A 25,494-nucleotide genomic window follows, 5' to 3' on the forward strand; every position below is an offset into this window, starting at 1 on the left:
TGTTTATGAAAATCAGAAACAACAGTGGTCCAAGAACCAATCCTTGGAGGACCCCACTTGTGATGTTACACAAGTAGTTGAGGCTGACAGTTCTTCAAACTGTCAGACTCAACTACTTGTGGAAGCAAATTATTCCAAAAATCAACAACCTACAGAAGAATATTCATTAATTACAACCTCCTGCCTTTTTCCCTGCAGCCACCCAGCAATCCATTCTAGGAACTCCACAGTAATCCCATCGTGTTCTAGCTTATACAGTAACCTCTCGTGACGGACTGAGTCAAATGCCTTTCTATAATCCAAATAAACCATGTCAAAATTGTTCTTCATAAGCACACTCTTTTGTTCCTCCCACCAATCTTGTTGCTCTTCTCTGTACTCATTCTAGCGACTCTACATCCTTCCTAAAGTGAGGCCTCCAGACCAGTATACAGTACTCAAGGTGTGGCCTGCCCATTGAATTATACAAAGGGATAATCACCTCCTTGTCTCTGCTAGCAAAATTCATATATATCATTGACAAAACTCTATGATCTGCTCTGGCCGCCACCTGTCTGCACTGCTCAGAGAACTTCATATCTGACTGCACAATTACCCTCAGGTCTTTTTCATTCTCCACTTCCCTGAGTGTAGTAACACCGAGTTGGTATGTTTCTCTTGGGTTACTGCTACCCATATGCAGTACTTTGCATTTGTCAATGTTAAACTTCAGTTGCCACTTCTCAGTCCATCTGCCTAACTTTTCTAGATCCTGTTGCACTAGAATACTGTCTTTAGTGTCATTAACAACCCTACCAACCTTTGTATCATCTGCAAACTTGGACATTAAGCCTGATATAACTTCATCGATATCATTAATAAATACACAAAACAACAGTGGGTTCAGCACCGAACCATGGTGGACTCCGCTAATAGCATTAGTCTACATAGAGCAGTGTCCATTTATTACCACTCTCTGCTGTCGCCCACCCAACCATCCCTTTATCCATTACAGTAACTTGCCCTTAATGCCATACTGCTCAAATTTGAACAGCAGTCTTTCATGTGCAACAGTATCAAGATCTTTCCTGTAATACAAGTATTATTTTTATTTCAAATTTCTGAACTATTGCTGTTGTCTTGCGTAGGTGATCGTGTACTCTTTAACCAGTGACTCCATTATTTTCCCTGGAACAGAAGTTAAACTAACAGGTCTATAATCATTTGTGTCACCCTTTGAACCTCCTTTGTGAATTGGGGTACATTTGCACATCTTCAGTCCATGGGGATCTCACCTGACTCTAAGGATGCACTCATAATTATAGCTAAGGCATTGCTTACTTCCCTTGCTGCCTCCTTTATTATAACTGCATATTTTCCATCTGCCACAAGTGCCTTTTTTATGTTTAACTTCAACAATTTCTCTTCCACTTTGCTCTCACCTATCACAAAATCACTTAGCTCACTGTTAGTTTGATAAACTTCTGTCATTCTCATTCTTGAATAACTCCTCATGTATGAGTGTAGATGGAAAATACTCATTTCTATTTTTCAGCTACCTCATGACATCCTCATGATCATCAATAGTCAACCTGTCTATGTTAAGTGGTCCAATCTGATTCATCCCCTTCCTTCTAGAGCTTACTTAAGTAAAGAACTCTTTGCATCCTTTGCGAAGGATTTCTCATAATCTGCCTTTGCCTGCCTAACCTCTTTTGTGACTTAATTACAGACTATCTCATATCTGTCGTAGGCTTCTGTATCACCTGATAATTTATATGCATCTCATGCATTTTTCTTCTCTGCCACGAGCCTCATTAATTCATCCAACATCCATTTAGGCCTGAGCCTTGAACAGTATTTCTTAGTTGGTATGAAAAGCCTAGTTGCCCCAAGATTAAGTCCCTGAAGGCCTTCCATTTAGAATTCACTGTTTTTAACATCATTAGTTGATACAACTGTACCGAATTAAAAAACTGCCTGAGACCACTGTAGTCAACTCCTTTACGAAAACAAAAACCCTTTCCTTTACCCTTGATGGTAGTTACATCTTTAAGTAAATCCCACATCAGTAGACTGTGATCACTGTCACCTAGTGGCTCCTTTATCTGCAAGCATACGTAATTGCTGTTGATAATCAGATCAAGAGTATTACTCCCTATGGTTGCCCCTTGAACATTTTGCTGTAGAAAACAATCCTCCAATAAATCCACAAAAGTGTTGCTAGCATGTGAGTGACCACCTCACAAGTTCCAGCCAATATTTGGAAACTTAAAATCTCCCATTACAAGATATTCTGATTTACTGGCCCATTCTAGGCGCCTCCGTAGCCAGGTGGGAAGGAGCAGCAGTGCGTAGCACACGCTTCTTGATTAGACCGGGGTTCGAGCCCGTCACCACCAAATATGGAGGATGCGGAAAGGTCAGGGAATGACCACCGCATATCCCGGAGCAATATGGCCTTAGTTGCTAATGCTCCTAAAAAAAAAACCAAACCAAACTGGCCCATTCTATTTCTCTGCACAGCTGTTCATTGTACTCATCAGCGTCATTAGGCCTATAACATACTCCTACTCTCATTTTTCCTTTCCCAATGCTTAGTTCACACCAAACAGACTCAACATTGCATTATCCACCAACATCAATTTGATGAACTTCCTTACATTTTATGTGTTTCTTAACTAACAGCATAACCTCTCCTCCCTTCCTACCCTGTCTGTCCTTTCTTTACACATTGTACTCCCCAAATTCCAATTCTGCATTGCTTATATCTGTGTGACACCATGTATCTGATATCCCAACAATATCTGCCTTTGATGTCTTGATCAGCACTTCAAATTCGTCAATTTCATTTACTATACTCCTAGAATTAATGTACATGCAAGTATACATGCACTTGTTCTTACTCTTAGTTACCCTATCTCAGCCCAAGTATTTACTTGTTCCATGATAACTCCCAGCAACTTACTCTCTAGGCTCATTACAATAGAAGCAGTGAAGGAATCACTTTCACTTCTGCATGCGGCTACTGTTAATCTTTTAGTCTGTGAATCCCCCCGAAACTAGCAGTTTTCTGACCCATCTAACACTGCCTCGATAGCATCAGCAAATATTCTTGTACCCTTTCTATTTAAGTGTATCCCATCCCTGTAAAAGCAGTCTCTCCTGTTAGCAATCACAGACCATGCTGAAAAAAATTCTACCCCATGAGCCTTGCACAATCTCTCCAGGGCCGAATTGATTGATAAACCTCTCATCATATACTCCCTCCTAATGTGTCTGGGTAAAATTGCAGATACTTTCAAAATTAACCCTAACTTGCAACTTTTTTTCAGCATTGACCTGTACTTGTTAAGTAAATCTGTAGATCTCTTACTCTTAAGGTCATTAGTGCCAACATGTTCAGCAATATAACCTTTGTGCCATTAAAGATGATATCTTCTCTACAACATCATCAACTTTTGCCCCTGGCAGACATACCCTAGTCCTGTTCCACCTAACCTTTTTGCATATTATATTACCTGTCTCCCTGACAATAGTGTCATCGGCAATAACTGGTTCCTGTGGGACCAGCGCATTCTGCCTTAGAAATTGCTGCTGTGTTGCCTGATGCACAGGAGTGAGCTGTGGCATTAAGTTGTGCAGTTGAGAGCTTGATGGGCCCTCATTAATTTCTTCAAAGCCATTTACCCTACACCTCAAACTCTCATAGATGCCCATCAGAAATTGGTGCCTAATTTCTTCACAGTCTCTGTACCTAGCACACACACAAAGACATCCTCCTTGGCTAGATCATGTCCCATTCTAGACAGGTCTGCAAATATTTCACTCATCATTTTAGACTGATGCATGGGAGAATCGCCCCTTCTGTTCTCTCGCGAGCCACAGCACTATTCTGTGGACGCTGCTTTGCTGCTCTGTCTGGGTCATGATTCCGTTTAAGTACAATCTAATTAACAAGGAAATTTAATAAGATTAATAAATTTTATTGATATTGATATTACTATCATTAAGTGAATCCCAAATAATATCTAATGTGTACGGCATGTTTACATTAGTGTACAAAGATGCTACATCTAGAGAATATAGATTGTGGTCATTCTTAATTTTTAATGCTATATTTTAAAATCTCTCTAAATGGCTTTATGATAGAATAAATGAATGTGGACAAAGACAAGAAGGCCAAGTTCATGTATGAAACTACTGGGCAAATCAGATTGCCTGGTTTATGTAATTTTCTCAAACTGGAAGGTGGAATGCAATGTGCTATCATCAGCAAAACTATGGATAAGATTTCTGGTCAATGGAATAAGGTCATTAATATACAAGAGGAAAAGAGTGGGAGAGAGAACTGAACCTTGGGAACACCAGCATTAGTGGACAAGTTAGAAGACAGAGCCATCTATCATCACCTGCAGTGAGCAGTTAGAGAGAAAACTGGATACCCCATTACAAAGAAAAGCTGGGAAATCAAAGGAGGGAAGCTTATTTAGAAGACCTTTATGCAAAATACAACCAAAAGCCTTTGAAATGTCTTGAGTTTCACCAAACTTTTCCATTAAATTTGTCTATAGATGGGTAACATAAGCCAGAATATGGAAGGGATTTGTGACCCTTTATAGGAACTGACTTGATGTGAGCAAATTTCCAAGCAGAAGAGAAAACACCTTTGGAATAAGAAAGTGAAAAATGACAGCACAAAACAGAAGTAAGCTCAAGAATACAGGTTTTGAGAACAAGGGGAGAAATACCATCAGGACCCGGAGCTTTCTTAGCATCAAGATTCGTCAAAATTGTTCTGACATCCTTTTGACGGAAGCCCACAGGAGGCATTAAATGGAGTGTACTGGGAATGGTTTGAGGTAATTTACCAAGATCATCAATATATGAGTTGGAAGAAAAATAGGATGCTAGCGGATCAGCTTTATTTTTGGCTGTTGTTTGTTTGTTTGTTATTTGGTTTTAGGAGCATTAGCAACTAAGGCCATATTGCTCCAGGGATATGCGGTGGTCATTCCCTGACCTTTCCGCATCCTCCGTATTTGGTGGGCATGGGCTCGAACCCCGGTCTAATCAAGAAGCGTGTGCTACGCACTGCTGCTCCTGCCCACCTGGCTACGGAGGCACCTAATAATAGCTTTGTCAAGAGACCAGACTGCTCAGCTACCATTTAGACTAAAAGCAAGTTTTCTACTCTTAGCGTGTTCAAAATCTAGTTTGGACTTATTAATACTGCTTTACAAAGTATAAATAAGACTTAATAATAATTTTTATTATTATGCAATGTCGTTTATAAAAACAGTACTGGAAATATTTTATAATAAAAATTCAGAAATATAATAAGATTTCAGAGAATATAGGCTTAGTGGTTCGCATTAAAAATATTATGTTGAAAGGGGATTGCGATAAAAAATATTATTTTGAAATTGGTTTGTGAGTCCAAAAAGGTTGGGAACTGCTGCTCTATACTATTTGAAACCTTGACATGATGCTTTCCTACACCGATAGTTGCGTCATGGTTGATGGCTTTGGGGTCAGGTTGGGGCCTCAATGGCAATCCCGGACCATCAATTTGCGTTCGTGCTGACGGTATGGAACACATTAAGATGAAGCCCATCAACCTTTTATAATTTATTCATTTCACGTGATGGAACAGGAGAGTTGGATAAAGAAGCCCGCCTACAAAGAAATCGAGGTAATCCCTGTATAATTAACTAATCTCCAGTCTATATGTTCCAAGAAGTCTCCTTTGCATTCATACCACTCAAGGAGCATGGAATACAGTAAGTCATCATTCCTTCAGCTCTGGTGTTAAACATCGAAGAATCCATCCAGCACACACTTTTAAAAAGTGCAACTCCTCGCTAACATTAATGAGTACTAAATCAACTCTAATTTTGCACACTGTGGCAATTTTTTCAATAATAATATGATGGTTTCCTCATCCAGATTAACTGTAACCTGATTAGCGAGTATTTATTGTATATACATTTTCCAGATCTTCCACATCCATATTGAAGCAGACCAAATCAGGAGGTTGGTAGGTTGATTATGACTTGAGCATTTCAATTGCCAAGATTGTGGAGAGTCTGAAACAAGATGAGAAAATTCAGTTCATTAGTTCAGTGAGGAAGCATTTTATTGCCACATGTGACTATTTGGTGCATACAGGTTTTATTTATTTATTAATGATATTGATGTGGGTATATCAGGCTTAATATCTAAATTTGTAGATGATACAAAGTTTGGCAGGGTGTTTAATGAGAGTAATGAAGGTATGTTACTGCAACGAGATCTAGAAAAATAGGAAGCTGGGCTGAGAAATGACAATTGAAGTTTAATATTGACAAATATAAGGTACTGGATGGAAAAAATACCTTGGGGGAGGGCGGAATCTTATAGGCAGATATGAAGTTCTCTGACTAGTGCAGACAGTTTGCCAGAACAGCCAATGGGGTTTTCGCAGTGATGTACAGGAATTTTGCCAGTAGAGATGAGGAGTTGATTATCCTGTTGTATAAGATTTAGCCACATCTTGAGTATGCTGCATACAGTTCTAGAAATCTCATTTTAGGAGGGATGTAGATCTCTTGGTATAGGTGCAGAAATTGCAGGGAACAAATGAGTGCTCTTACCAGGACAGGCTTCAGTTCTGCAAATTGGTGCATCTGGAGACGAAGCCAGCAACCTATGAGGAGATCTGATTAAGGTGTTTAAGGCTTTGAATGGATTGTGCAAGCCCAGCGTTGATGGAATCCTTCTATTCTTCCTCTTTCTCAGCTGCACACACACACTTGAAGGGACAGCATGAATTTAAATTGAGGAAATATTGTAGGTTAAATATGCAGAAATTTACTTTCAGCATTCAGTGGGAAATTGATTGTTAGAACAATTAGAACATACTCACATCTGATGTGGTAGGGGCAAGTTGTTTGAATAAAGTTATTCAAGGAAGAACTAGATAAACTTTTTACAGAGGATGAGCAGATTTTTTTTTTTTTTTTTTTTTTTTTGGCTGTATAAGCTGTTTTCTTGCACCATTTGCCACTAGTACTAATATCAATATCCATTTTTCTAGCAGAGATAAGGAGGTGATTATTCCCTTGTATAAGGCAGTGGTCAGGCCTAGAGTACTGTATACAGGTCTGGAGGCCTCATTTCAAGAAGGATGTAGAGCTGCTGGAACGAGTACAGAGAAGGGCAACTAGATTAGTGAATGGAACAAAGGGGGTGCTCTTACAAAGAAAGTGCAAATTACAGTGTCTGGATACTAGGCACCAGCGAGGTGATCTGATAGAGGTGTATAAAGCCTTGAATGATTTGAGCATGCTCAATGCTGATGGGATTCTTTCTCTTGCTCAGAATAATCACCTGAAAGGGCATAAATTCAAATTGAGAAAAGACAGATGTAGGATAGACGTGTGGAAATTTACCTTTAGCCAGCGGGTAGTTGGTTGGTAGAACAGACTTCCATCCCTTGTTGTGGAAGTTGATAGCCTAAATAAATTTAAGGCTCAGCTGGACAGGTATTTCGAACAGAGGGGTGAAGCGGAAGTGGTTTTTTTTTTTTTTTTGGTTGATGCTCCATAAGCTTGCTTTCTTGCATCAAATGCCTCTGCTAATGCTAATGCATTTTTGCCACTAGCCAAAAAAGGAAGAAGCAGCAAAAGTCACTTTCTGTTAATTCAGAATTTCGTGTCCTGTTTTTTTTTTTTTTTTATGTAAACCCCCAAACATGAGAGGTATTAGAACCTATAGTACTTAGTACCGTGCTTGGGTTGGAGGTTGAGAAGACGAAAGAAGATATTTGTTGACACTGGACTTGAACTTCTGTAGACTGTAATTTTCAGGAAATACATATGAAGGAAGGTTGTTCCAGAAAAGGCTGTTCCAGTTGAATGAATAAATGAGGAAGATGAAAAGTTGGTTCTGTGAGTTCGAAGTTTTACAGTAAATGGATGTTGGCTGGTGACAGCACACGTTCGGACTGTTTTGAAAGAGAGAGCGGGAATTATAGACGCCAATTCAGAAGAACAGTGCCTATGGAAATATCTGTAGAAGAGGCATGCAGCAGAAACAGCACATCTATGAGACAGCGAGTGGAGAGACTATTAGAGATGAATCATTAATTAACCTAATTGCCCTCTTCTGAATTGAATCAAGAAGCCTGAGAGAGGTTTTGGGGGCACCACCCCAGATGTGGGAACAATATTCCATGGTAGGGCAGATTTGCGATTTGTAAAGAGTGAACAGCTGGTTGGAAGAAAACTAACGCCAAGAGCGAAAGAGAAAACCAAGTTTTTTAGATGCAGTGGAAGCAATATTTGTAATGTGCTTGTGCCAAGAGAGATTAAAAGTCAGGGCAATCCCCAAAAGACATATATCATTTTGCCTAGAAATCGGAGTGTCACCAAAGATAAGCATAGGAGCAGAAGAATCCTTTTTGCGAGATACAAGACTGATTGAAATTAACTAAGTTGTCTTTGCCCCACTGGAGAATTACCTGAAGATCGGCATTTAAGGAATTGGTATCAGATTTTCGAGAAGTTGAAGCTGATTGAGCAGGGCAAGGTTTCTCAAAATGGAAAGTGGAATGCAATGTGCTATTATCGGCAAAACTATGGACAGAATTTCCAGTCAATAGAAGAAGGTCATTAATATACAAGAGGAAAAGAGCGGGGTAAGAACTGAACCTTGGGGGACACCAACATTAGTGGAGAAGATAGAAAACAGAGAGCCATCTACCATCACCCTCAGTGAGCGATTGGAGAGAAAACTGGATAACCAATTACAAAAAACAGTTGGCAAACCATAAGATGGAAGCTTGTTTAGAAGACCTTTATGCCAAACATGATCGAAAGCCTTTGAGATGTCAAGAGCAGCTGCTTGTGTTTCACCGAACATTTCCATTGAATTAGTCCATAAATGGGTAACATAAGCCAGAATATCACCGGTGGATCAACACTGACAGAATCCATACTGGCGATCGTTGATCAGATGGAAGGCTTCTGGGTAGTTTAAGAGTTGGCAGTTAATTCTGGGTAGTTTGAGTTGGCGGATTTCTCCATTACTTTAGAAAGAGTAGGAGTAATTGCAATGGGACGATAATTGGATGGGAGGGATCTGTACACAGATTACAAAAAGGTAATCCAATGCAGTGTCCTTTCACAATAGCAACCATCCTGCACTGAACACTTTCCAACAAACTACACCAAATTAAACCAACAGTCACTCCGCTGCAGTCAAGCAGACATAAAAGCAGCCAAGAAATTATCTTACATGTCTGGGTTATTCCTACATACTAAGAGCAGAGGAGTCCCCTGTAAGTATAAATTTTAATACAATTCTAACAGTAAAACATTTAGTCAGTGAATGCCCTCCTTTAATAATTAGCCCCAGCTGTACTTTAAGTCTTTGGACCAATCACATATTATATATAGAGGTGACCCCCGCTTAACACTGATAATTCGTTCCGGAAAAACAGAGTGCTAAGTGAATCCGCGCCAAGCGAGCGCCACATTCCCATAAGGTAACATGTATTTATGAGTTGCGGTCAGTGTCATAGGATATTTCCTAATCAATAATAAACGGTAGTGAAAAGATGCACAAATGTCGGTCAAAATATAAAATATTCTGCATTACATATGTATATAATTATGTGCTAACTACTTACGTATAAAAATTAAACTTAAAATTCCAATTAAAATCATGAATTTAATTGATGAATTTAATCAAGAAAAATGTGTCAATTTTGGGTTGAACTTTGGCCCTCTTCCAAATAAACTAAAAGGGGTATTAATTTTAAATCCCCCGCAGCGTTACCATGATAAAGTCAACCGATCCTTCGCCACTTTGAAACCTGGCATTTTTTTTTTTCTTCTTTCAATATGAAACTTCTTTTAGGCATTCGTTTCCACAAAAGTCCTGCTTCATCTATGTTAAAAACTTGTTGAGAAGTATAACACATAATATCCCTCTTCAATAATTTTATGTTCTTTTTTGAAAGTTTCGGCTCCTTAATCTGCACTTGCGGCTTCTCCCTGGATTTTAAATCTATTCAACCAGCCCTTACTAGTTTTAAATGGTTCCACTTTTTCTTTTTTTTTAGGTGAGTTTTCTTCAAATCATCATATTGGCTAATCTCTCTCTCTCTCTCTCTTTTTTTTTATAATATAACTGAATTCTACATTGGATATTATCTTCAATAAAATCCTAATAGCTGGCCTAGCCCTAGTTGCTTGCAATGGAACAGCTATCTTTCCTGCTGCTAAAATTAATTCTTTATTTTTTTTATAATTGTTCTTACAGTTAAAATTGCAAGTCCTAAATTATGGCACACATTTGCTTGTCTTTGATCGGAATCGATTCGCTTCAAAATGTCTAATTTAATTTTCAAATTCAGTCTTTTTCTTACATTTGTAGTCTTCGTACTGCGTCCAGACTTTGCTTTTTTCATTCTTATCCGCCATTATTAACTCTTAAAAAATGTAACTGTGTTGGTTGCATTAATTATGATACAATGTTCGAGTAAACTGTCCGTTATGCACGATGTCTAATACTGTACTGAGTGATGACTAGACTTCGGATAAATGCATATAACGCAAATATTACAAGCAATATGCTTGATCATTTTTTAAAATGTTGAACTCGGAACTATGTAACAAATCACTGTACTGCAATTAAATTAGCGTGCAAGAAAATATCACTGAGCGTGGGAAAATTTCTCAAGTCGGTGTGGGAAACATTTTAATGCTGTTTTGGTATTCATTTTCAAGCTATCGACTCCATCAAATGAAACAATTTCGTTAAATATGCCAAAAATGCAATCTGTAAAAGAGCATTATAGTGATTTGAGACAGCATTATAGTCAGATACAGGTTATAATATAAGAACAGCGTTATAGCGAATCAGCATAAAGCGAACCGCGTTATAACGGGGGCCTACTGTACTGCAACAACTTTTTAAGGAACCGTAAATGAATTTTTTTTTACTTTTTACAGACAGATAACATTTACCATTTCATCTAGTTGTCATTATTTTCCAGACCTTTTCCTCAAAACTTGTTTAAGTTTTGAGGCCTGTAAAAACTTTTTCTTGAGAATTTTGAATTATAGATGTTCCTAATTTTGTCATTTGAATTGGGGGAAAATGACATTGTCCATGTGCTGTTAAATGCCAAACTAATCTAATCCTGGTTTTTCTGAAAAAAATATTTTCTCATGATTTTCAACAAAATTCTGCTTTTTCTAAGAAACCTCACATGTTTTACCCCCACCAACAACCTTCTGTTTTCCCTCCTGCTTACAAATGCGTCATCTCCAACTTGTTTGAAAGACAAAAGTTGGCGGCCATGTAAAGAATGTTAATTATTTGCAATAACTATGTTTTATAATAGGGAAATAATAATTGATTGGCTATTTCATCGACAATATCTAGTCAAGTTGCAACTTATGCTCACCAAACACTATTATAAAAAAGAACTGCAAATTTAGTTCTTTGAAAATTTAAGCTCACCGTGTTAAGGACTTGTCAGTGATATATTTCCTAAAATTATTTTTAATATATTTTTTCATGTATAATTTAATTTGTGTCCATTATAATAAATAGAGTTTGAATATGCCAGTGTAGTTGTATATATTAACTTGTTTTAGTGAGCTTTTCTAAGCCACTAAATTAGTGAAATTAAATGTTTCAGCTTTTTTCGATTTGTTCTGGAAGCTGAACCACAGTTTGCCTCAGACGAATCCTTAGGTCCAGGCCCAGTAGCATGGTTTGGAAATTTACCAACTTCTCCTTTATTGACCCTAGGTATGGTAACACCAGAAAATTGGTTGGTTGAATCAGTGCGATCTCCCTATGATTTGGATAACATTCACTTGGATGAGGTATATTTTTCATGCTAATTCTATTCCTATTATTAATTAATTTATTTATTTTTTTCATTAATTGGTGACTGATGCATATTTACAAATATAGCAGTTTTAACTACATTAAAGTACCCGAGGGTTAGGTTTCTGATACCTCCATGTAAGTGAGAATTTCCATAACATTCATAAATATGGATTCCCCCATAGAAAACTGTTGTACTAAATGCATTAAATGGCTTGAATAAAGAATAGTTAGGGCAAGTCCATTCTCATAAAGGGTGCACATTTAAGATAGGCTGTGTTTTTAAGGTAATGACATTATTGACTTTTTTAGTCCATAAGGTGTCATCTAGTTCATATACAGTATTCCTACTCATCTGAACAAAACTCCAGCACTGCACATCTGCCATGACATTTATCTCCCCCTTTCCACTCCTTCTCTTCACATCTCATGTGTCACTGACTGCTTTCATAAAATGAACAGGATATAACTAGAAATCATGAAAATAAGTATGAATCACGGGATTGATTGTGTATGAGCAGAGTCACATACTCTGAGTCTGTGTGCTTTTGAGACCCTTCTGTATATATTGATTTGGAATGTCACTACAGGCCCTCATTGCTTTGTATTCATACATTCAACAGTTGTTTAATGAACATACACCATTTACATTTGCTATGTTAAATTTATCATCCTTATTTGATTGAGATGTTCAGCTCCTACAAACTGCACTTTTATTCATCCTAATTTTAAAAAGATGGGTTATAAAAATCATAACATATTAAAGTTTTCTAAAGTGCCATTATCTTAAACTTTGTAATAAAATCTGATTTATATATAGTAAAATCTCATTAATGCAAAGTTCAAGGGACCTAAACTTTCATGTTTTGTAATAATGAGGTCTGCTCAGTATTAAAACTTTACCTCATTTTTTTTTAATAAAAACAATAACAAAAGCCTTGTCTATAATACTAATACATGTTTTGATTTTCTAAACAAAATTTCTATTTATAAGATAAACTAAGAAACAAGACACAATATAATTGAATTAGAGAGCAGGGTGAGTAATTTTTTACTCTTATTTTCATCAGCATTGAGCAAGCTCAATGCTGATGAGATTGTTCCTCTTGCCCAGATTAATCATCTGAGGGGACAAATTCACATTGAGGAAAAAATAGTTGTAGAATATATGTGCGGCAATTTGCATTTAGCCAGCGGGTGGTTGATTGCTGGAACAAACTTCCATCTGTTATTGTAGGAGTTGACTGTTTAAATAAGTTCAAGGTAGAACTAAACAAATGTTTGGAGCAAGTGGATGGGTGAAATGGGAAGGGATTTTTTTTTTTTTTGGCTGATGCTGAATAAGCTTGCTTTCTTGCATCATATGCCTCTACTAATGCTAAAACTTCATTTTGCTTGATATTCAGTGGCTCTTCTCGTGTTTTTCTTGCAAATTTGAGGAGTTTAATTCTTCAAAGTTGCTAGCAAAATCCATATGCTCCTTCCAGTCCCAATTCCTCAACATTGCTATTGCATTTGTTTGTTTGTGCCATGTTTTTCGATGACATTCTCTTCAGAGACCCTCTCTGAAAAGCTGATTATTACAGTTGATGCAATACTGTCTGAAGCAACAAAAGTATTTCAGATAGCACCTAAAGCATACTTTAGCTGCATATTGTTCCCTCCTTTGTTATGGATCAGGTACCTTATCAGGTGGGCCTTAAATATTGAGGTTATAAACAATGCCCTGATCCAGTGGTTGCATAACACTGGTGGTATTGGGAAATAAAAACATGTATTCGATAATCGAAGTGTGCAGCGATATAGACTTATTAAAATATTCCTTGATCTGAAGCCATTCTTTGGTCCTTTTTCAATAACCAAACCTGAAAATTTTGACAGCAAGATAAACATTTCGATTGTCCTCATCACACACTTTTAACACCTTTAAAACTTCTTGACTTGGAAAATTTACCAACCACAATTGGACACACAGTTAGTGATCCTTTGTTTACTTAATTTCAACCATTACAAGACTCTCCTCAAATAGCAAGTTTGTTTGTTTGTTTTTTTTTTTTTTTTTTTATGAGAACCCCAAGCATGAGAGGTATTAGAACCTGTAGTACTTAATACCATGCATGGGTTGAAGGTTGATAAGATGAAAGAAGATACTTGTTGACATTAGACTTGAATTTCTGTAGATTGTAATTTTCAAGAAATACATATGAAGGGAGATTGTTCCAGGAAATGGTGGTTGTTGTTATTTGGTTTTTAGGAGCATTAGCAACTAAGGCCATATTGCTCCGGGATATGCGATGGTCATTCCCTGACCTTTCCGCATCCCCCGTATTTGGTGGTGACGGTCTCGAACCCCGGTCTAATCAAGAAGCGTGTGCTACGCACTGCTGCTCCTTCCCACCTGGCTACGGAGGTGCTCCAGGAAATGGAAGTTGAATGTATAAATGAGGAAGAAGAAAAGTTGGTTCTGTGAGTTTGAAGTTTCATAGTAAAAGGATATTGGCATGGCATGTGTTCGCACTGGTTAGAAAGAGAAAGCAGGAATTATAGAAGCCAATTCATCAGAAACAGAACATCTGTGAGACAGAATAGAGACTGTTAGAGAGAGGAATCATTAATTAACTTAACTTCCCTCTTCTGAATGGAATCTAGAAGCCTGAGAGAGGTTTTGGGGCCACCACCCAGATGTGAACAATATTCCATGTTAGGGCGGATTTGCGATTTGTGCTGAATGAGTTTGGAAGAAAAGTAATGCCAAGAGCAAAAAAGAAAACCCCAGTTTTTTAGATGCAGAGGAAGCAATATTTGTAATATACTTATGCCAAGAGAGATTAGGAGTCACAGTAATCCCCAGTAGATCTTGCCTAGAAATCAGAGTGTCATCGAAGATAAGCATAGGAGAAGAAGAATCCTTTTTGCAAGATTCATGAAGTTTTCAGAGCGACTTATGGGGTGTTGTCAGTTGATATACACGAACTTTGCTAGCAGGGATAAGGAGGTTATTATCCCTTTGTATAAGGCAATGGTCAGGCCATACCTTGAGTACTGCATACAGGTCTGGAGGACTCATTTCATGAAAAATGTAGATCTGCTGGAACGAGTACAGAGAAGGGCAACGAGATTGGTGAGATCTTTCCTTTCTTACCAAGAAAGGCAAGTACTGAAAATTGCAGCATCTGGAACTAGGCCCATTACGAGGTGATATGATTGACGTGTATAAGGCTTTGAATGGTTTGAACAAGCTCAATGCGGATGGTATTCTTCCTCTTTTGCAGATTACACACTTGAGGAGCTATAAATTCAAATTGAGAAATGATTGTTGCAGAATAGATGTGTGGAAATTTGCCTTTAGACAATAAGCGATTGATTGCTGGAAAAAAACTTCCATCTGTCGTGGAAGTTGATAGCGTATAAGTTAGTGCAATTGCATAATTTCTATACGTAGCAAACTACTTAAGGGGTTATAAATCGACATCATTAAGTATATCTCATATTGTGAATACCTTCACAATGAGTTGCCATGATATTGCACAACCTCGAATAAGTAATGCTTCACCATAGGAGAAGACTATTTTTATTTATTCTCAGCGGATAACATCCACCCATGTGGCACAGCTTCAGAGCTCATTGGCTCCTCATCAGTGGGTGGGCAGGCAGACACCCTGGTGTTGCAATGATGACAACCCACTTGCGAAGTATAACTCCACAATGTGAGAGATGCCTGATGGTGTGGAGTAATTTAGTTTACAGAATAGTTTAGGCCAGGCTGAAGCCTCAGGTTACGTAGGGGGTTAACTAGAGTACAAGTTAGTGCAATTGCATAATTTCTGTGGCTAGCCAACTACTTAAGTAGTTATAAATTGGCATCATTAAGTATATCTCATATTGTGAAATTATTAAGTCATCATTAAGTATCTCTCTCATATAGTGGAGTTATACTTCGTAACTGGGTTGTCATCATTGCAACACCAGGGTACCTGCCCACCCACCCACTGATGAGGAGCCAATAAGCTCCAAAACGGTAATGTATGAGTGATGGTATTTTCTGAGAATAAGTAACAATATGTAATGATTCCAATTTATAACTACTTAAATAGTTGGCTACATACAGAAATGAGGCAATTGCACTAACTTTTATGTTAGTTAACTTTTTACCTAACCTCAGGCTTCAGACCTAAACTATTCTGGAAGTTGATAGCTTAAATAAATTCAAGGAAAACCTGGACAGACTTTTGGAGTGAGTGGATGGGTGAAATGGGAAGGGTTTTCCCTTTTTTTTTTTTTGGCTGATATTGTTTAAGCTTGCTTTCTTGCATCATATACTAATGCTAATAACTGCTTTAGAACTATCCGAGCTTCGGTCTAGCCAGAAAATGAAGCTGTATATTTAGATACCAGCTAATCGCAGTATGCAACTTTCTTATCTTGAACAGCCTTAGTATGTTTATTGGAAAAACCAAGGTTTATATAAAGAATGAGATTTTAAGGTGGAGTGTGGAATTAAGAATCATTCCAACAAGAATAATTTCAGTATATGAGAAAACTTTGAATCAGAAGATTTGTAACAGTATTCTGACCAAGGAAAAGCAGAAAAGAAATGTTGCAGATAGTCCCCATTGTGCATTCTTGTAATGGTAAACAACATGAGATTGAGAATGGCCATGAGATAAAGGCTCCATTGGAGAAGAGACCATCACTAAGTTGTGATCTAAGGTATCTAGTGGACCACTCACGTTAACCGTGTACGTGTAAGGATTTTTTGTGATAAAAAGATCAAGCATGTTGGCCATGTGGTTGGGATTGTCTGGTACTGGTAGATAAATGAACAATCTGTGTCGAACTCTCTGAGGAAAGACGGTGACATTTTCCCTTCATTCATTTTACGAACTGCTCTTAGAGCCTTATAAACCCTAATCATGCTGCCCTTTAAAGTCCCTTGTTGCCAAGCTCATTGGCCCATATAAAGTATTTTCTCATACCATTGTACTTTTGCCGATCTCTTGCAAGTTGCCCATATTTGGGACCCTTTCAAGAAGCTCAAATGTCTTTTTTAGATGAGGTCTCCACACCTGGACTTAGTATTCCAAATTTAGTTTTACAATTACGTTATAAATTGTGCAAAGAGAGGAATCTCCTCTCTTTGATCTTCTCTGGCTCAAAATCTCTCTACCTCATTGTGTCAAATTCATCTGTTGTCTCTACCGTTCTCCCAACTCGACTAATCACTTGGAGCTCTTTGACTTCCTCTCGTTGCAACTTGACTTTCTCCAGTCCAACTCTCCTAACAGTGAGGTAATTTTCCTTGGTGATTTTAATGTTCACAACCCCAGCTGGCTTCCGTTTTCTAGTCACACCGACCCAGCAGGTCGAGATGCTGAGGCTTTTGCAATTACTAATGACCTAGCACAGATTGTTCATTTACCTACAAGAATACCGGACAATCCTAATCATACAGCCAATACGCTTGATCTTTTTCTCACAAACAACCCTTCTAAGTACACGGTCGAAGTGAGAGCTCCTTTAGGCACTTCAGATCACAACTTGGTGATTGTCTCTTCTCCAATGGAACCTTTATCTCATGGCTATTCCCAACCTCGTGTTGTTTGGCATTACAAGAATGCAAAATGGGATGACCTGCGATACTTCTTTTCTTCTTTTCCTTGGTCAGATTACTGTTTCAAAAGTTCTGATGTCAACGTTTGCTCAGATCGTGTCAGTGAAATTATTCTTGCAGGAATGGAATCCTTTATCCCACACTCCACTTTAAAATCTCGTCCTTTATCTAAACCTTGGTTTTCCAATAAATATGCTAAGGCTGTCCAAGAGAAGAATGTTGCATATCGTAATTGGCTTGTTTCTAATTCTTCAGTTTCATTTTCTGCCTACACCAAAGCTCGCAACAATTGTAAAGCAGTTATTAATCAGTCCAAACTAGAGTTTGAACAGGCTAAGAGTAGAAAACTTGCTTCTTGCCCTAATGGTAGCCGAGCATTCTGGTCTCTTGCCAAAGCTATTGGCCGCAACTTTTGCCCATCTCTGCTCCCCACCTCTGTCCAAACCAGATTGTTCTGTTGTCACTTCGGCCAAGGGTAAAGCTGACCTGCTAGCATCCCATTTTTCTTCCAGCTCGCATATTAATGATCTTGGTAAAACACCTGCCACCATTCCCAACACACTCCATTCAATGCCTCCTGTGGTCTTCCGTCAAAAGGATATCAGAAGGATTTTGATGAATCTCGATGCTAAGAAAGCTCCAGGTCCTGATGGTATTTCTCCACTCGTTCTCAAAAACTGTGCTCCTGAACTTACTCCTATTCTTTGCCGCCTTTTTTCACTTTCTTATTCCAAAGGTGTTTTTCCTTCTGCTTGGAAATTTGCTCATATCCAGCCAGTTCCTAAAAAGGGTGATAAATCCCTTCCATCCAATTATCGTCCCATTGCAATTACTTCTACTCTCTCTAAAGTAATGGAGAAATCAATTAACCGCCAATTCTTGAACTAACTAGAAACCTTCCATCTGATCAATGATCGCCAATATGGATTCCGTCAGTGTCGATCCGCTGGTGATATTCTGGCTTATGTTACCCATTTATGGACTAATTCAATGGAAAGGTTCGGTGAAACACAAGTAGTTGCTCTTGACATCTCAAAGGCTTTTGATCGTGTTTGGCATAAAGGTCTTCTGAACAAGCTTCCATCTTATGGTTTGTCAACTGTTTTTAGTAATTGGTTATCCAGTTTTCTCTCTGATCGCTCACTGAGGGTGATGGTAGATGGCTCTCTGTCTTCTAACTTCTCCACTAATGCCGGTGTCCCCCAAGGTTCAGTTCTTTCCCGCACTCTTTTCCTCTTGTATATCAATGACCTTCTTCCATTGACTGGAAATCCTATCCATAGTTTTGCCGATGATAGCACATTGCATTCCACTTTTCATTTTGAGAAACCTTGCCCAGCTCAATTAGCTTCATCTTCTCAAAAATCTGCTACCAATTCCTTAAATTCCAATCTTCGGGTAATTCTCCAGTGGGGCAAAGACAACTTAGTTGATTTCAACCCTTCTAAAACTCAGTCTTGTCTTATATCTCGCAAAAAGGATTCTTCTGCTCCTATGCTTATCTTTAGTGACACTCCGATTTCTAGGCAAAATGATATATCTCTTTTGGGGATTACCCTGACTTCTAATCTCTCTTGGCACAAGCACATTACAAATATTGCTTCCTCTGCTTCTAAAAAACTTGGTTTTCTCTTTCGCTCTCGGCGTTACTTTTCTTCCAGACAGCTGCTCACTCTGTATAAATCGCAAATCTGCCCTGACATGGAATATTGTTCCCACATCTGGGGTAGTGCCCCCAAAACTTCTCTCAGGCTTCTTGATTCCATTCAGAAGAGGGCAGTTAGGTTAATTAATGATTCATCTCTAACAGTCTCTCCACTCACTTTCTCATAGACGCACTGTTTCTGCTGCATGCCTCTTTTACAGATACTTCCATGGGCACTGTTCTTCTGAATTGGCTTCTATGATTCCCGCTCTCTCTTTCAAAACAGTCCGAACACGTGCCGCCACCAGCCAACATCCATTTCATTAAATGTCCAACTTCAAACCCACAGAACCAACTTTTCATCTTCCTCATTTATTCATTCAACTGCCGTTTTCTGGAATAACCTTCTTCATACGTAATGTTACAATCCACAGAAGTTCAAGTCTAATGTCAACAAATATCTTCTTTTGTCTTCTCAACCTCCAACCCAAGCACGGTACTAAGTACTATAGGTTCTAATACCTCTTGTGTTTGGGGTTCGCATAAAAAAAAAAAAAAATTCACCGGTTGATGAAAGTCATCTACCACCCTTATACACCTCAGTCAGATCACCTCGCAGGTACCTACTCTCCATGTGCTGCAATTTGCAGAACTTAAGCCTTTCTCGGTAAGAGTACCTCTTTGTTCACCTCTCACCAATCTTTTTGCTCTTCTTTGTACTCGTTCTAGCAACTCTAAATCCTTCCTAAAATGAGGCCTCCAAACCTGTACACAGTACTCTAGGTGTGGGCTGACCATTGCCTTGTATAATCAGATAATCACTTCCCTGTCGCCGACCAGGCTAGCCGAGTGGGTAAAGTTCCTGCCTGGCAACCCAAAGATCGCAGGTTCTATTCCCGCCTCAGGCTTGGATCAAAATAGAAAATGCAAAATGCAAAAACCTTGGGAGGTGCAATATAGCCACAGAAGCCGATGCATCAACAACTAACAAAGAAAAAAAAAAAAAAAAAAACCTCCCTGTCCCTGCTAACAAAATTCTTATATATCATTGATAAGACTCCATGACCTCCCCTGGCAGCACATGTGCACTGCTTAGCGAACTTCATATTTGACTGCACAATTACCCCCAGGTCTTTTTCGCCTTCCACTTAACTGAGTTTAGTACCACACAGTTGGTACGTTTCTCTTTGGTTATTGCTACCCATATGCAGTACTTTGCATTTGTCAACGTTTAACTTCAGTTGCCACTTCTCAGTCCATTTGCCCAACTTATCTAGATTCAGTTGGAGTAGCAAACTGTCTTTACTGTCGTTAACAACCCTCCCAACCTTTGTATCATCTTCAAACTTGGTCATTAAACTTGATATACCTTCATCAATATCATTGATAAATATACAAAACAACAATGGGCCCAACACCAAACCCTGGGGAACTCCACTAATAACATTTGTCCACGAAGAGCAGTGTCCATTGATTACCACTCTCTGTTGTCTCCCACTCAACCATCCCTTTATCCATTGTACCAACTTACCCTTAATGCCATACCTCTCCAATTAGTACAGGAGCCTTCCATGTGCAACAGTATCAAAAGCTTTCCTGAAATCAAAGTATATCATAGCAAAATTATTTTTGGCATTCAGTTCCTTTGTGACCACATCATAGTATCCAATCAAATTGGTCAGACAAGACTATTAACTATTACTGCAGTCTTGTCTAGATGATCCCTCAATGCTTCTTTAACCTGTGATTCCATTATTTTATCCCGGAACACAAGTTTAATGCACCATAAAATCCTAAAACAACCAACCAACCCGGAACACAAGTTAAACTAACAGGTATATAGTTATTTGTATCACCTTTTGAATCCCCTTTTTGAATTGGTGATACATTTGCACACCTTCAGTCCATGGGGACATCCCCTGAATCCAAGGAAGCTCTCATAATTATGGCTAAGGGATTGCTTACTTCCTTTGCTGCCTCCTTTAATATAACTGGATAGATCCTGTCCACCCAAGGTGCCTTTTTTATGTTTAACTTCAACAATTTCTCCTCCACATTGCTCTCAGTTATTACAAAATCACTTGGCTCCCTGTTAGAGTTTGATAAACTTCTGGCACTCCCCTCATTGAATAACTCCTTATGTGTAGAGGCAAAAATACTCATTCAGTTTATCAGGTACCTTAGCATGATCATCAATAGTCAACCCATCTATGTTAAGTGGTCCAATCTGATTCATCCCTTTTACTTAGAGTTTACATAAGTAAAGAACTCTTTGCTATTTTTCTTCGCATCCTTAGCTAAGGATTTCTCGTAATCTGCCATAGGCTTCTGTTTCATCTGATACTTTATATACATCCCACACATTTTTCTTCTCTGCCACGAGCCTCGCTAGCTCATCTGACATCCATTTAGGCCTAAACCTTGAACAGTATTTCTTAGTTTGAATGAAAAGCCTAGTATCCTCCAAAATTAAGCCCCTGAAGGCTTCTCATTTAGAATTCAACATTGGTAACATCATTAGTTGATCCCTCTGTACAGAATTTAAAAACTGTCTGAGACCCCTTTAGTCACCTTTATGAAAGCAAAAAATTTCCCTTTAGCATTGCTTTGGTAGTTATATCTTTAAGTAATTCCCTCATCAGTACATTGTGATCACTGTCACCCAGTGGTTCCTTTATCTGCAAATTCTAAATGCATGAATAATCACTGCTGGTAAACAGGTCAAAAGTATTACTCCCTCTGGTTGCCTCTCGAACTTGTTGCTGTAGAAAACAGTCGTCCAATAAATCTACAAAAGTCTTGCTAGTGTGTGGGTGACCAACCCACAAGTTCCAGTGAATATCTGGAAAGTTAAAATCCCCCATTATAAGACATTCTGATTTATTGGCCCACTCTATTTCCCTACACAATTGCTCATTATACTCATCAGATTCATTAGGCCTATACACACCTGCCCTCATTTTTCCTTTCCCAATGCTTATGTCACACCAAACAGACTCAACATTGCATTGTCCACCAATATCAATTCAATGCACTTCCTTACAATTTGTGTTTCTTAACTAATGGCATAACCCCTCCTTCCTTCCTGTCCCGTCTATCTTTTCTGTACACATGAGGAGTTAAGGTTTGAAAATGCCAGAAGCTTAACAAATTGTAGCAGGGTGCTTAATGATTTGGTAATAACTGAGAGCAAAGTGGAGGAGAAATTATTGAAGATAAACTTAAGAAAGGCATCTGTGGTGGATGGGATCTATCCAGTTATATTAAAGGAGGCAGCAAAGCAACTAAGCAAACCCTTAGCCATAATTATGAGAGCATCCTTGGACTCAGGGGAGGTCCCCACGGACTGGAGATGTGCAAATGTATCCCCAATTCACAAAGGGGGATCGAAGGGTGACACAAGTAATTACAGACCAGTTAGTTTAACTGCTGTTCTGGGTAAAATAATGGAGTCACTGGTTAAAGATGCATTGCAGGATCATCTAGACAAGACTGCAGCAATAATTGAGACACAGCATGGGTTTAAGGGAAAGTCTTGTCTGACAAATTTGATAGGATATTATGATGTGGTTACAAAGGAACTGGATGCAAAAAATAATTTTGATATCATATATTTGGATTTCAGGGCACTGTTGCACCTGGAAGACTATTGTACAAATTGGAGCAGAATGGTAATAAGGGTAAGTTGCTACAATGGATAAAAGGATGGTTGAGTGGGAGAAGACAGAGGGTGGTAATCAGTGGGTGCTGCTCTTTGTGGACTAATGTTATTAGTGGACTCCCACATGGTTCAGTGTTGGGTCCACTGTTGTTTTTTATATTTATCAATGATATTAATGAAGGTAGATCAGGCTTAGTGTCGAAGTTTGCGTATGATACAAAGGTTGGCAGGGTTGTTAATGACAGTAATGGCAGTGTGCTACTGCAACAGGATCTAGATAATTTGGGCAGATGGTCTAAGAAGTGGCAACTGAAGTTTAACCTTGACAAATGCAAAGTGCTGCATATGACTAGAAGTAACCCCAGAGAAACGTACCGAGTGTGTGGTACTACACTTAAGGTGGTAGAAAATGAAAAAGACCTGGAAGTAATTGTGCAGACAGATATGAAGCTTTCTGAGCAATGCAGACAGGCTGCCAGGGCAGGTCATGGGGGGTTTTGTCAATGACATATAGGAATTTTGCTATCAGGGAAAAGGAGATGATTGTCCCTCTGTATAAGGCAATCATCAGGCCACGCCTTGAGTACTGCATACAGGTCTGGAGGCCTCATTTTAGGAAGGATGTAGATTTGCTTGAGTGTGTACAGAGAAGGGCAACAAGATTGGTGAGGGGAATGAAGGCATCCTCTTACCAAGAGGGGCTTAAGTTCTGCAAATTGCAGTGGCTGGAGACTAGGCACCTGTGCGGTGATCTGATTGAGGTGTATAAGGCCTTGAATGGGTTAAGCACGCTGAATTCTGATGGGATCCTTCCACTTGTTCAGATTATGAACCTAAGGGGGCAATAATTCAAATTAAGAAAAGACAGATGTAGAATAAATGTGTGGAAATTTGCCTTTAGCCAGCAGGTGGTTAATTGCTGGAACAAACTTCCATCTGTAATTGTGGAAGTTGATAGGTTAAATAAATTTAAGGAGGAACTGGACAGGCATTTGGAGGGAATGGTGTGATATTTTTTTTTTTTTTTTTTTTTTTTGGCTGATGCTGCATAAGTTCATACACTTGCTTTCTTGCAGCACATGCTACTACAACTATATTGTACTACCCAAATTCCAATTCTGCACTGCTTATTTCTGTGTGACACCACATCTCTGATATCCCAACAATATCTGCATTTGATGTCTTGACTAGCACCTCAAGCTCATCAAATTTATTAACTATACTCCTAGCATTGGTGTACATGCAAGTATACATGCACCTGCTTCTACTCTTAGTTACCATAACACAGTCCATGTATTTATTTGTTCCACTGACTCCCAGCAGTCCTGGAGATCTCCATTGCCTTGCTTTCTAGGCTACTGCTCATTACAATAGAAGCAGCACAAGAATCACTTTTGCATCTGCCTGTGGGCACTTTAACCTTTCAGTCTGCGTATCCCCCCCAGGCTAGCCATTTTCCGACCCACCTAACACTGCCTCTATAACATCAGTAATTAATGGGTCGCCATATAAATTTTTGCACACAGGTGCTGCACACTCCTGGCACACTTCTGCTGACATGCCACATGTACTGAGATCATTATGGCTAGTTATGTTGGTGTCTTAAGTGCAAATTTAAAATAGCAACTTTTTTTTATTTTTTTTATTTGTTTGTTTATTTCTGCTTCCTTGGCAGACTAAACCAGAAGGATGATTGTTAGTCTTAGACAAACGTCTTTTACGAAGGTTGTGGATTGTCTGAAACAAGAATAAAGATTTTATGAGGACGTGATATTATGTGAGAATGTGCTTTATTGCTGAATGTTACTACATCACACACAAGTTTTCATTGGAAAATGATCTTTTAATTCCAAGGCAGCCCTAATTTTGTTAATGAACAATATATATCATTTACAAATTTGAAATTTTTTTGGAGACAGGTTTCTAGTATTTCTTCATGTTGTTAATGAAATATATGTAGCAGTGGAGGTTTTCAGATTCAGTTCTATCAGAGCAAACATACTAGATACTATTATGAAAGAAGAAAGAATTGTTATACAGCAGACCTAGGTTGTGCAGTTGATAAGCACCCAAGAAAACTTGAAATATATGGTACAGAATTACACCATATTTCAAAAAATGAAAAAAAAAAATTCTGGATGAAATGAACTCTAAAATTCTCAGTAAACACATTTCCACAAATCAGCCATTTCTGAATTAGACGTTTTTGGTTAGGGTGGATTACTGTGAATCATGTAAACAAGTGTTTACATGATTCACACCATTGATTTGTGAATGTGAGCAATGAAAATGAAACATAATCTCCATTTTTTTATTTTCAACAATGGTTTTGCAATTTCGAAATGTTACCTTACATGCATCTCTTAAAGCAGATTTCCAAAATGTTGTTCATAATGAAGCAATGCATACTTCTCATCATTGAAGTTCATACTCTTTCAAAAATCCCTGCTATGTCTCTGATTTGCTTACAGTCATATTGAACATACCATTGTAGTTCTTCCACCATATTGGCAGGTGTTGAATACACCAGTACTTTCAGAGCCCCAGATACAAAAATTCATGGGATTTAGGTCAAGTGACCTGGAAGGCCAGGCTGCGGGTCCACCTTGTTCTATCCATTGTGCACCATATCTTTTGCTCATATGTTCTCTCCCAAGTAAAGAAAAATGTCCTGGTTCACCACCATGCATAAACCAGATTGTTTGACAC

The 25,494-nt window shown here is 38.5% G+C and overlaps 1 protein-coding gene across 1 annotated transcript in view; it reads left to right on the plus strand.

Annotated features, from left to right (window-relative positions):
• Positions 1-25,494, plus strand: part of Uggt (UDP-glucose-glycoprotein glucosyltransferase) — an 820,111-nt gene that overhangs the window by 410,849 nt on the left and 383,768 nt on the right. The window contains exon 27 of the mRNA XM_090386735.1: positions 11,675-11,864. Within this exon, the coding sequence (XP_090242861.1) occupies positions 11,675-11,864 (190 nt within the window). The remainder of the gene's footprint in view (positions 1-11,674; positions 11,865-25,494) is intronic.

The sequence above is a fragment of the Mastigoproctus giganteus genome, chromosome 1, assembly GCF_048544385.1.
Source record: "Mastigoproctus giganteus isolate SK-2022 chromosome 1, ASM4854438v1, whole genome shotgun sequence".
NCBI lineage: Eukaryota > Metazoa > Arthropoda > Arachnida > Uropygi > Thelyphonidae > Mastigoproctus > Mastigoproctus giganteus.